General features: G+C 43.2%; 1 protein-coding gene across 3 annotated transcripts in view; it reads right to left on the bottom strand.

Moving 5' to 3' along the window:
• Nucleotides 1-14,332, bottom strand: part of PCDH1 (protocadherin 1) — a 383,228-nt gene that overhangs the window by 114,383 nt on the left and 254,513 nt on the right. For all 3 annotated transcript variants that reach the window (XM_030211303.1, XM_030211304.1, XM_030211305.1), the window contains exon 4: nt 13,043-13,262. In XM_030211303.1, the coding sequence (XP_030067163.1) occupies nt 13,043-13,262 (220 nt within the window). The remainder of the gene's footprint in view (nt 1-13,042; nt 13,263-14,332) is intronic.

Genomic DNA, 14,332 nt, shown 5'->3' with positions numbered 1-14,332 from the left:
CTGTACTGGGAACTAGATTCATACCACTGACTTCAACGCTGCTGCTGCTGCTGCTGCTGCTGCTACTACTACAACTTTACTACTATTACTTTACTACTAGATACTAGAAAACATACCATAAAGCTGTCATGTCAGACCATTTTGTTGCTATACCTAAGCTGCAGTTGAAGTACTAATTAAAAACTGAACACCTGTAGCCACACATCAGTCAGATGCCAGAACTAAACATATGGGGCAAAAGAAGGCGCAAATAAAATGGAAGAGAAACAGAAAGTAACCTTAAGTTCTTGTTTTTCAGGAAGTCATTTTTTGCAGATACATTCAGGTGTTACAAGAGCTTAATTTACAAAGGAATAGTGTTAAAGCACTTCTTGCACTCAAGAAGTGATGTGTTCTGCCCCTAGTGTCATCGTTCCCCTTCCCCCTCCCCCAAGCCTTGCACTCAATGTCACTTCCTTTTTGTCTACTAATTATGCCCTGGGTGTTACTGTAGGAAAAAAGGTATTGGCTCATACCACATCCTAAATTTGCTCAATTAATGTCTCTTGACATCAGGGGCATAGCTAGACTTCGGCGGGAGGGGGGTCCAGAGTCCGAGGTGAGGGGGCACATTTTAGCCCCTCCCCGGTGCTGCCCCCCCACCGCCGCCACCACCACCAACTTTGACCCCCTCCTGCTGACGACCCTCTTGACTCCCCTCCCGCTGCCAACCCTCCCCCGCCGTCGCCTACCTTTAGATTGTAAGCTCTGTCGAGCAGGGACTGTCTCTTCATGTTCAAGTGTACAGCGCTGCGAACGTCTAGTAGCGTTATAGAAATGATAAGTAGTAGCTGGCGGGGGACCCCAGCCCCCACCAGCTGAGGTCCTCTTCTTCCGGTGCAAGGCTTCGTTCTGTTTCTATGAGTCTGACGAAGAGGACCTCAGCTGGTGGGGGTTGGGGTCCCCCCGCCAGCAAAGGTAGGCGATGGCGGGGGAGGGTTGGCGGCGGGAGGGGGGGTCGAGAGGGTCATCAGCAGGGGGGTGCAGGGCCAAATCTATGGGGGCCCAGGCTCCCATGGCCCCATGTAGCTACACCACTGCTTGACATACTTCCCAGACTTATACGGTCTGTGCCAGAGCCGGTGGCGGGAGGCGGGGCTGGTGGTTGGGAGGCGGGGATAGTGCTGGGCAGACTTATACGGTCTGTGCCAGAGTCGGTGGTTGGGAGGCGGGGCTGGTGGTTGGGAGGCGGGGATAGTGCTAGGCAGACTTATACGGTCTGTGCCAGAGCCGGTGGTGGGAGACGGGACTGGTGGTTGGGAGGCGGGGATAGTGCTGGGCAGACTTATATGGTCTGTGCCAGAGCCGGTGGCAGGAGGCGGGGCTGGTGGTTGGGAGGCGTGGATAGTGCTGGGCAGACTTATACGGTCTGTGCCAGAGCTGGTGGTGGGAGACGGGACTGGTGGTTGGGAGGCGTGGATAGTGCTGGGCAGACTTATACGATCTGTGCCAGAGCTGATGGTTGGGAGGCGGGGATAGTGCTGGGCAGACTTATACGGTCTGTGCCCTGAAGAGCACAGGTACAAATCAAAGTAGTGTATACACAAAAAGTAGCACATATGAGTTTATCTTGTCGGGCAGACTGGATGGACCTTGCAGGTCTTTTTCTGCCGTCATCTACTATGTTACTGCAGAAAATAATAGGGTCAGTATTCAGTAGGCATTAACCAGTCTGGTGTATGTCTAGTAGTGCTTTAGAAATAGGAGAAGGAGGAGTGGCTCCTACCCAATTAACTCCCGCTGACCAGCTCCAAGCCAGATATTCAGCGGCACTTAACCAGGGCTGTCTAGGGACAGAGCAAAGGCGGAGCTGGAAATGATCTGGGCAACGTCAATATTTGGTGCTAGTACCTGGTTAGCTATTTAAGAAAGCGAGGCTGGGAAAAAAAGGCTGGTGGCAATTCTATAACTGGGTGCCAAGATGTAGGTATCAGAATGGGGCACACTTAGAGCCAATTCTATAATGGCTTCAGGCATGCCTCAGCCTGTGATCGTATGTGATGATCTTAAGGTGGCCAAACAGGTAAAAAAGGTATCAATGAAAACTTGAAGGATGCTTGGGTGTATAGGGAGAGGAATGGCCAGTAAGAAAAATGAGGTGATGATGCCCCTGCATAAGACTCTGGTGCGACCTCATTTAGAATACTGTGTACAATTCTGGAGACCACACCTACAAAAAGATATAAACAGGATGGAGTCGGTCCAGAGGATGGCTATTAAAATGGTCAGTGGTCTTCCTCATGAAGCATATGAGGACAGACGTAAAGATGCTAATATGTATACTTTGGAAGAAAGGCAGGAAAGTGGAGATACAATAGAGACATTTAAATACCTCCATGGCATAAATGCATAGGAGGCAAATCTCTTTCAACTGAAAGGAAGCTCTGGAATGAGAGGCATAGGATGAAGGTGGAAGGGGATAGTCTTAGAAGTAACCTGAGGAATACTTCTTCATGGCAAGGGTGGTGAATTTGTATAACAACCTCCCAGTGGAAGTGGTGGAGACGAAAACAGTATCTAAGTTCAAGAAAGCTTGGGACAAGTACATAGGATCAGAAGTAACCTGAGGAATACTTCTTCACGCAAAGAGTGGTGAATTTGTGGAACGACCTCCGGTGGAAGTGGTGGAGATTTATTTTATTTTTGTTACATTTGTACCCCATGCTTTCCCACTCATGGCAAGCTCAATGCAGCTTACATGGGGCAATGGAGGGTTAAGTGACTTGCCCAGAGTCACAAGGAGCTGCCTGTGCCTGAAGTAGGAATTGAACTCAGTTCCTCAGTTCCCCCAGGACCAAAGTCCACCACCCTAACCACTAGGCCACTCCTCCACTCCACCAGTATCTGAATTCAAGAAAGTTTGGGACAAGTACATAGGATCTCTCTAAGGGAGTGATAGGGAGAGTAGATGGGCATGGATGGGCAGATTGGATAGATCATATGGTCTTTATCTGCCTACATTTTGTCATGTTTTTAATTATAGAATAGAATACTAAGTCGTGCTGGCACACCAAATTTAGGTGCACCCATGTACAACAGGACAATGGTAGGCACAAGGTGGTGCACCGAATTGCACTATGCAATGAATGCAACTGATAGCATTCTATAAGATGTGTGGCTCATCAGGCTCCACCCATGTATACAACCCACTTGCAGTTACATGCTAAGCAACTTTGGCGCATTTGTTATAGAATAACACCTAGCACTTAAACATGTAACTGCCAATCACTGGCACCTCTGACACATGTAAATGCTATTATTCTATAACATACGTGTACATTTAGTATCTAACATTAGGCATCAAGTTGTAGAATGAGGGGGGTTATCTTAGGGGGTGTCTTTTATTAAGCCATGGTAGCATTTTCAGCTCGTGGTAGAAATCAGCTGGTAGTAAACATCGAGATGCCTTTAGGAATATAATGGGCATCTTGGCGTTTACCGACAGCTGATTTCTACTGCAGCTTAGTAAGAGACCCCCTTAATTTGCTCGGATAGCTATTTTGGTACCAGTGCTGGATATTGGCAGTACCTGGATAATGTCAGACAGCCAGAGAAGAACTGGGTATTCAGTGCCATTAGCCTGACACTGAACATCCGAAGCTAGAAACACCTGCAGCAGCCAGCGATTTTAAAAATGGTGGCCACGTATTTTTCTATCTGACTATGCACCGACTCACCCAACAGCTTTCACCACGTTCTCTAGAATAAAATTTCATACCTTAACTGAATGCTGACTGAAAAACGCATTTTTAAATTTGTTTTAAATCTGATACTCCTGAGTATTCCTCCTTTGAACTATGGGGAGGACATTTCTGAGGCCTCTGGTACACAGCAAAATTCAGACAGCCTCTCTTTTCAAATGCTGGCAAACCCCACAGTCATCCCTACCTCCCAGCAGTTTCTCCTTTTTACTCAATTAATTTTATGAAAGGAAAAGGTGTGGGGGAAGGATTACACTGATCGCCAGCCAAACTCAAATTCTCTTCTTGTGTCACTAGGTATTGCATTGGTAAATATGTACAATTTGCCATACCGATAAAGTTTCTTGAAGCTGATTTGGGAAGTGTACCAACAGTTCAACCTGATCTACCAGCTGAACCTTAAGAGAACAGGGGACAAAAGCCTGGGATAACATTACAGTATGAGACGTGTCACACACATTCACACAGGAGCCAAGAACTCCCACCAGGCTTGACAGCAGAAAGAATATAACAACAAGGTCAACCTTGCAAGCATAAAATAATCTGTCTTTGCAAGAGAGGGGAGTGGAGATTTTATTTCCCTTCACATGTATTTCCCTGCTCAGGTTACAGCTCCCTCTAAGATGATAAATCAACAGACCATGGAGTGTCGATCACGACTGTGAAAACATTCACCTCCTTCATTCTTGCTGCTTCATCCTTCCCTTTTGACCAATACACACTTTCCCAGCTGTCTGACTCAAACCTGCCCTGCATCCACAACTAATGAAAAGTGCGTAACCAGGCAGATTCTGCAGGGCTGGGACAGAAGTGTTTGTGTGCAATTTGCACCGATGCTGAACTAGGGTTACCATATTTGCGAAGACAACAAAAGGGACATAAAAAATAAAAATGGTTGCTACTTTTGCTAAAGAAATATTTAATCGTAGTAAATGTGTAACTATAAATGGCTGTTAGTTAATAAACACACATCAAACAGTAACTGATTTACAGTATAGCAGTAAATAATCTACTAAGTCTGAGCCCAAGCATACTTATCAGAAGAGCAGAAACCCTCAACAACTTTGACTGGCTTCTGAGGTGTGTGAAAGTCTTTGCATGACATACACTTAAAGTTGTGCTGCATGAACAAAATTCCTTTGACAGATTCAAGCAGCAGGGAAACAGAGAGGAGATTGAAAATGCCTTTTTCTCTCTCTTTAGCACCTCCATGTGTCCAGACTAACTAATAGGCCAGAGATCATTTAGCACATCATGTGGGTAGGTATGTTGGTCATAGGCACAAAAAAGAAAAAGAAGGTATTTTCCTAAAAATTAAAAAAAAACCAGTGGACACATCTGTAGAAGTCCAAAAGGAGCACATGTCCTCTTAAAAGAGAACGTATGGTAACCTTATGCAGAACTAGAAAAATAATATATTTATACTGAAATGAATGTGGAACAAGCCTCACAACTGAAGACCAAACCATCACCCATCACTTTCTCTATTCATGGTCTACAAGTGAGGGAGGGAGATTCTGTAACTTTCATAGCTGAAAATACGTTTTCTCATTTCAGTCCGTTAACATTTATTTCTTATATACCTCAGTCTGTCCAATGAATTTACAATCATAAGTACATAAGTATTGCCATACAGGGACAAACGAAAGGTCCATCAAACCCAGCATCCTGTTTCCAACAGTGGCCAATCCAGGTCACAAATACCTGGCAAGATCCCAAAAAAGTACAAAACATTTTATACTGCTTATCCCAGAAATAGTGGATTTTCCCCAAGTCCATTTACTGTCCAACAGAGATCACTTACCCCTCCTTTCTGTAAGATTGTCTCTTTCATGCTATTCCAGTTAACTCCCTATACAGGAAATAACCCACTTGGAGAAATTGCCTTGAGTGAGAAATACGTTCTTGAATCTAAATATTTTTAATAGAATTGCATTTAAATTAGTTATGAAGAATGATACCTATGCTTCCCAATATATTCAATTCAAAGTGTTAAGCGAATAGTGGTTACCTACTGCCGATTGTCTCCAACTTTCAGAACCAGTATCACTAATCACCCACCTCAAGAAATCTAGTATTTAAGAATCCATCACAGGTAGATTTTTTTGCTAACTTCTACTTTAGGCAACCTTATCTACTCCCAGAAACTAATAATTTTTCTCAGGCAGATTATTTAATGTTAAAACTATATGCTGCTCTATGATTTAGTAATTCCTATTAGGGTTTTGAGGGCCAAATACAGTATTTTGGGATATGACACTTTTAACTAAGGATAGGCTGTTTGGAATGACCCAGGACACATCAAGGACATATTCCAATGTTGTTGCCTGTTGTGAACAAGCAGGAAAAGCACATCTTCCCCTGGATTCTATATAGGTCACCCAAATTTGGGCACGGAGCTCAGATGCGCATGTAAGCTACTTCGTCAATTAAATGCCAACAACCAATTAAAGGCACTTAATTGGAAGTAATAAGGGATTATGCGCACATCAGCCCAATGCCACATTCTATAACGTGCACGCCTGAATTTCATAGCACATAACTCAAAAGGGGGCGAGGCCATGGGTGGGTCAGAGTCATTCCTAGAAATTAGGTGCAATGTTATAGAATACTTGGATTTACATGCTCAACTGCCATCAGTTAGGTGCAAGGATATACACCAGGCTAAGTCCTGGCGCCCAAAGTTGGGCACGGGAATCCACAGTATCCCCCGGATTCTATATAGTGCGCTTAGATTTAGGCACCAAAATCGGCACGGATTCTATAACACCATGATGCTCATTTTCAAAGCACATAGACTTACAAAGTTACAATAGTAACCTATGTAACTTTGTAAGTCTATGTGCTTTGAATATGAGCCTGCATGTGTAACATAATTGGCTTAACAAGCTAATGAGCACTGATAACAGCAGTTAAACAATAATTAGCACTAATTGGCACTGATTAGAATTTAGGCACACAACTCACTAAATGTATTCTGTAACGATGGGCGTCAAACGTCGAACGTGCAGGGGCAAAAAGGTTATGGACGAGGAAATAGGCATTTTATGGACGTTCCAAAATTTAGGCGCCTAGTTATAGAATATGGCCCAGTGCGCCTAAATCTACATGCTGAGATTTATACTAGGTTTTCATTGGCGTAAATGGATGCACAGATATCGGTACTGAAATATAAACTAAGTGTATTCTATAATCGGTGGCTAAATCTAGGTGCCGATTATAGTATACGCTTAGTTGGCACTGATTTCAGCACCGATTTTTTAAGCACCATATATAGAATCTCTGCGTCAGCGTTATTCTATAAAGGCTGCTTAGCGTTAAGCGACCTTTACAGAATTAGCTCTTAGCATGAATATTAATGGCGCCTAAAGTTGGGCCCCATTTACTGAATCTGGCCCTTTCTGCTCTCCAGGGTAAACATGTATACCCTGGAGGAAAGGAGAAATAGGGGTGATATGATACAGATGTTCAAATATTTGACAGGTATTAATCCGCAAACGAACCTGTTCCAGAGACGGGAAGGCGGTAGAACTAGAGGACATGAAATGAGGTTGAAGGGGGGCAGACTTAAGAAAAATGTGAGGAAGTATTTTTTCACGGAGAGAGTAGTGGATACTTGGAATGCCCTCCAGAGGGAGGTGGTGGAGATGAAAACGGTAATGGAATTCAAAAAATGCATGGGATATACATAAAGGAATTCTGTTCAGAAGGAATGGATCCTCAGCAGCTTAGTGGAGATTGGGTGGCAGCACTGGTGGTTAGGAGGCCGGGCTAGTGGTTGAGAGGTGGGGCTAGTAATGGGCAGACTTCTACAGTCTGTGCCCTGAAAATGGTAGATACAAATCAAGGTCAGATATACATATAAATTAGCGCATATGAGTTTATCTTGTTGGGCAGACTGGATGGACCATACAGGTCTTTTTCTGCCGTCACCTACTATGTTACAATGTTTGGAGCTTTTTGCCTATAAAAGTGTGCACTATTTTCAAAGAAGCACACTCTTAAAGACATTGCCCTCGATATGAAAATGAAGACTGACCAAAAGGAAAGGAGATGGGTTTTCATATACTGCCTTTCTGTGGTTATTATCATAGCAGTTCACATATTATATACAGGTACTTATTTTGTATCTGGGGCAAGAGAGAGTTAAGTGACCTGCCCAGAGTCACAAGGAGTTGTAGTGAGAATCGAACCTGGTTCTCAGGCCTCTACACTAACGATTAGGCTACTCTTCCATAAAATAAAGCCAAGCTGCCATCAACACGGGAAGCAAAACAAAACAAAGATTTTGGGGCTGACCATTCTTAGTTTTATCCTCTAGGATGTCAGCTCCCAGCCATTCTGTAGTCTCGCTTATCACACTGTCTGCACCATGATTCCTTGTTTAAACCATCCTTCCAGAATTCATACAAACGTCTGCAGTGTGGCAGGCATCAATTCTGAAAAATGGGTCAGGCATGCTATGGTAACAAGGGTAAAACTCTGGACTGAAACCTGTGCCCTCTTCAGCTCTGCAGTGCAAGTTAATCACCGTAAACAAAATCTCAGCCTTTGTAGCAGCCCGCATGCACCAGTAACATTACTATGATTTATAGGGCGTTTGTCCAAGGAGATGGATGCAGGCACATATAGGTATAGAGATGCCAGAAGAATGAGTGCTCATAAAAGATCAAGTCTGATTAAAACTTAGAATGAATAAATGTGCTTATATATAAAAAGATTTATTTGATCCAACACTGCCCTTTGTAAGAGGAACCCCCTGTATTCTCCATCCCGTATTCTGCTCCTAGGGATCAGCTCTTTAGGACTGAAAACATGGGGCCTGCAGTTATTCGAGGCGCAGCAGGTCAACAGTGCCTGAAGCTAACTAGACATTAATCTTTATTAAATAAATCTCTCTAAGGGCAACCGCAGCTGCTCTCCCCCATATACACATCAAGGCAGTTACCCACAGCAGGACGCATCAGCTGTCCTAACTTTTTACTTTGGTATGAAGGAGGAAAGCATGGGCTGAGAAATGAATCATGTTTACAAGTGAATCATTGTACTCCGGCACTGGAAGGGCAAATGCTCAATATCTGTCAGGGAAAAGTAGGGGACACCAAAAATATTGCAAATAGAGGCCTGTGGTTATGCAACCGACGAAAGGGAGCCAGGGGCAGAAAACCTGAAAAACAAAGTGAATATTTAACGGTAAATGATGAAAACAGAAAACCTTGTGAATGGAGCTAAAGGAGGTGGTATCAAACAGAAAAATACAGGAGAGCAGAACATTAAAAGGGCAAGCGGTGGAGGTGAGCAGAATGTAAAATGATGCTTTTCTATGTGATCCTCCTAAAATGGTGAAATAAGATCTGAGAGAGGTCAGCGAGGGCTCTGTTATCGGTCATTCGATAAAATGAAATTACCGAATGTCAGCTGTGCGTTTCTCAGCTCATTTTATAGTATACGACCCCCCCCCCCCCCCCCCCCCCCCCCCCGAAATAAAGATCCACTTAAAAACTAAGAAGACCCTTCTAGAGAAGGACATGCCTAAAAGACCAGGAGCAGAAAGGGTTAAAGAGGGAAAATCAAATGATAAAGTGGGGAGGGGGGGCACCGTCTAGTCAGAAGAGCCATACTTTTGAATTCAGCACAGCCTCACTAATATCCTTCAATACTGTGCATTATTCAATTAGCTGGAGATAACAGGAAACTGGAAAAATGAGGGCGAGCACAATGCAGTGAATGCCCAAGCAAAATGAAGCAGAGCTCCACTGCGATAGCAGAGCCACTTTGCTTCCTGGCGTCTGATCTCCTAGAAATGAAATTAACTGCCCATGGTAAGGAGACGCTAATTCAATTAGGCCTGAGCCGATTATCTTGTGCAGATGTAGACTCCCTGCCGCATCCTGAGGAGACAGCAGGACCAAGAGCACAACAGAGACTATTCCACTTCTATGGCACTCACAGGCCGATACTCAAAACTGCCGCAGTAAGGCCATTGGCGCAAAAAACGTACCGCTGGACCAGTGCTGAAACCTAGCTCGCCAATGCTCAAAGGAAATGGTATTCAAATTACGTGCGTACTGTAAAAGCGAAAGCAAGGAGGAGCACTTACTTGGCGCACGCACAGAAGAATTTCACAGTAAGCTCAGTTCTTGTGTGCTTGCGGCCTGGCAAACCCGACCATGAAGCACACACTGGCATCTGTTTTCTGCACCTTTAAATATAAGCGTTTCAAATTTTTTTTTAAACTTGGAACACTTATATTTAAACGAAGGAAACAGGCCATCAATGTGTGCTTTCACTTTTGAGTTTGCTCTGACTCGCACACATTCGTTTCTCACTACCAGCGCTTAGGGGCTTGCATGGGCTTCCTTCTGCTTCCAAATTATATAAAACCCAGCAGATTTTAAAGAAAGAATCATGAGAAATTCTCTCGTCAAACACTCTAATGCCTGCTCCGAGCTGGTGTTATTTTTTTCAGCAGTAAAGTGGCTTTGTTTGTGTGCTCTTCTCTGAGAATTGGGAGGGAATAGGAAATGACCTCATTAACATCCGTCTGACTATATTAACATGGTATTTGCACTAATCATTGGCATGCTTGTTGTTTCCTATTCTAGAGCCTCTGAGCACGCAAATGCAGAGCTAGTCCGGTGCAAATGGCCTCCAGTGCCCACATTTGATTCTGAGCATCGGGGCATTAGTTTCTCTTCCTCCTCCCTCCCACCCCACCCAGGTAATCAGTCTCTTTGTGGTTACATTCAGAATTGGGCTTAACCCCGCTTCCTCATGCCACAGCTGACAAAAATCCACAGACACAGTAGAATTCCACAGTTCTCGCTATGGAGAAAACTGGCCAAAATGGAATGGCATAGTGTGAAAATTCTGGAGTTATAACATTTGTTGAGCAGCTGTATCAATGCTCACAAGAAAAGCCTAACATGTACCCCCTCCCAACCAGGAAAAAACATCCATGGCTAGATTCAGTAAATGGTACCCAAAGTTAGATGTCCAAAACAACAAGAAACAGGAAGTTCCTGTACTACGATCCAAGAAAGACACTCTGAAGCAGGTGTTTTGTCCTCTGAAACACGGACCCGTGTCAGTTCTTAATTGTTGGTGCTATAATAAAGTTCTTCTATCTGCAACTCCCAGTCTTAAAGTTCTCCAATAGTTGGAACATAAGGACTTCAATGGTCTATGTCCCAGAAACACCAAAGAAAGATCATGATCAAGTACATAATATCACTTTCATTGTTGATTTAATCTTGAATTGATAATGAACGTAACTGTTGGGCAGACTGGATGGACCGTGCAAGGTCTTTATCTGCTGTCACTTACTATGTTAGTGCAGAATACGCCCACTCTCTGTCCGCAGACCCACCCTCAGCACTAAAAAACATTTTTAGTTAGCACACATGTATTATCAGAGGATGCCTGAGCAAGGTCTACAGTAAGCCCTCATTTTTTGCTGTGGTGGACAGTGCCTGAACAATCCATGGGTGGAGCTTAGGTGAAGTCAGAGGTTACCTAGTTAGTAGCAATTTTCAGACCCCTAACCAGATAACTATCTGAACAAAGTTAGGACAGCCAAAAGTGATAAGAACATTAGTACATAACTGTTGCTACACTAGTACAGACCAAAGGTCCACCAAGTCCAGTATCCTGTTTCCAACAGTTGCAAATCCAGGTCACCTGGCAAGATCCCAAAAGAGTAAAACAGACTTTATGCTGTTTATCCTAGACATAAGCAGTCGATTTCCCCCAAGTCCATCTTAATGATGGATTATGGATTTTTCTTTTAGGAAATTATCCAAACCTTTTTAAAACTCTGCTAAGCTAACTGCTTTCACCACATTCTCTGGCAACAAATTCCAGAGTTTAATTGCACGTTGAGTGAAGAATTATTTTCTCTGGTTTGTTTTAAGTTTACTACTTTGTAGCTTTACTGCTTGTTCCCCCTCTCCCAGTCCTAGTAATTTTGGAAAGAGTAAACAAGCGATTCATGCCTACCCGTTCCACTCCATTCTGTTTTTATAGACATCTATAAAATAGATCTCTGCCCTAAATTTATCCAGTCAGCTATCCAATTAGTGGTCTGAATATGGCTACTAACTGAATAGCACTTTTGGGTTGGCACTGAACCTGGCTGGTGGTACTGAATATCCAGTTTCAGTATAACCATAGTGGTGGCAGTTCAATATTGGCCTACTACTACTAATTATTTCTATAGCAGTACTAGATGTATACAGCACAGCACTGTCCCTAGGGGGCTCACAATCTAAGTTTTTGTACCTGGGGCAATGGAGGGTTAGGTGACTTGGCCAAGGTCACAATGAGCTACAGTGGGAACTGAACCCAGATCGCCAGGATGAAAGCCCAATGCACTAACCATTAGGCTACTCCTCCACTCCTCTTCATAGGCACAAAATGGGAGAAAAACTTTTGTACAGTGTTTGGCAAGTCAGTACTGGAGTACCTCCTTTCCAGCCTGGTTTTCAGGATATCTAAGATGAATATGCAAGAGATTGATTTGCATACACTGCCTCCAGTTTATGCAAATGTCTTTCATGCATATTCGTTGTGGATACCCTGAAAACCTGACTGGGGGTACTCCAGGACCGACTTGGGAAACACTGCTTTAGTAGACACAATCCAATGAATGGTCCTTCTCATGTACGTAGATCTGAAGTTTAAAACTGAATTAAGCGAAAAAAAGACACAAAAACAAAAAACAGCAGCAAAACCACAGCAACATTTCCAGAATGCATAAAATACACTGGTACACATGCTCAGACACTAATGCTCACTGTAAAAAAGTATCCTGCCCCCCCCCCCTCACTAGTAAGATACCTTTCAGGGTCTCTTGGTTTCTGATTAGTACACTATCACTTTCTCTTCCAATCCACACTTATTTGATGGGAATGATTGCCTTTCAGACAGTATCTTCTTTTGGCTATGAACTTGCACTTATAATACAGGAGGACAGTTTCATATTGTAGGAGACTGTCCCATCGCCTCCATCTCAAAATCCAATATATCATTTGATTACGAGGCAAGGTGTACACCTCATGCCAATATAACAGAGCAGAGGGAGGAGTAGGACATATATTATTTGATGGGAAAGAAATTGACAAGGTAGAAGGAACCTTAAATCATTCAGCGGGACAGCACTTTATACAGATAGTGGTGCAAACACACCAAAGAATAAATGTGCTACTTTAGCCATTACTCGACAGCCAGACAAAATGTCTGAAACAGTACATTAGGCTCAAGGAGTGTTATATGGGGCAAGAAGGAGTAAATCTCTCCCTTACCATTTTCAGGGTGCTCCATCTCACCGATGCTGCCATCAGGGGTGGTGCGTTCGTAGTGGTCCTCAGGCAGAGCCAAGGGCCCAATCCGGGGCCCTGATGAAGACTTGCTGCTGGGAGTCTCAGACTCCTCCAATCCACTATCGTAGTAACTGTGCTGGGAGGGATCTTGTAGCTCTTGAGCCTGATTGGATGTGGAGAATGTCACTCGCCGATGAGGTAACTTCACAAACAAACAAACAAACAAAAAAGCAAAAAAAAAAAAAAAGCAAGGAAAAAAAAAGAAAAAGAAAAAGGTTGGTAAACTTGGACATTTCTAGCGCTCTAAAAATGATTAAAAGGGGGGGGGGGGGGGGGGGAAACAAGCATAATCTATCAAAAGAAACAGGGCTGTAACCAATATCATACTTATATTCGGATATTTATTGGTGTCCTCAGAACAGTCTCCTGGTATATTTCACTGTGTTATTAACCTGCCTCCCCTCCTTCAGTTGAAAGATGCCTAATATATTTCATAGCAAAATAAACTCATCTTCCCTTAGGGACAGAGATCCATGCCATATTTCACTAGCACGCTTATCTGTCTCTTGTTGTTCCAAATAACTTTGCTCCAGGACCCTTCTAGTATATTTACAGGTAGAGTGTATAACACAGAGTCACAATTTGCAGCCATTCAATTTCACTGACACCCATCTCTGATCTCTTGTTCTTCTGATTCAAAACAATGCTTCTCTTATCTTTTCTGATCTTTTACTCACAGTTGGCTCTTTTCCACTCCACTACCAACACTTTAAGGCATGAGGAAATACATTGCACCCCTAGTCTCTGGATAGGTCCTATTACAGAGTAACAGGGGTTGACGGCAGAGAAAGACCAGTTGGTCCATCCACACTACAAGGATACATTTCAGCTGTCATCCAGAAATCACGATCATTAGTATGTTTTTCCCAATATTCAGGGCTTTCTGTGTCATCTTCCTCATTTGTATTTTACCATAATTTATTTATTTATTAGGATTTATTTACCGCCTTTTTGAAGGAGTTCACTCAAGGCGGTGTACAGTAAGAACAGATCAAACGAGCAATAGGCAATTACAGCAGTAAAAATATTCAAAAACAATACAAAGTATGGCATGGTATACTACTTGCAATGCCAACACAATACGTAACAGAACATTATAATTGGTAGTGAAGGGTAAGGCAAAGTTGTAACGTATAGATGGGTAAGAAAGTAGGAAGAATTAGAAAGTAAGGTGACTGATTTGAAGAAAGTTGCACATGGAGGAGTGGATAA

The sequence above is a fragment of the Microcaecilia unicolor genome, chromosome 8, assembly GCF_901765095.1.
Source record: "Microcaecilia unicolor chromosome 8, aMicUni1.1, whole genome shotgun sequence".
NCBI lineage: Eukaryota > Metazoa > Chordata > Amphibia > Gymnophiona > Siphonopidae > Microcaecilia > Microcaecilia unicolor.
This window is presented reverse-complemented; position numbering and strand designations above follow the sequence as displayed.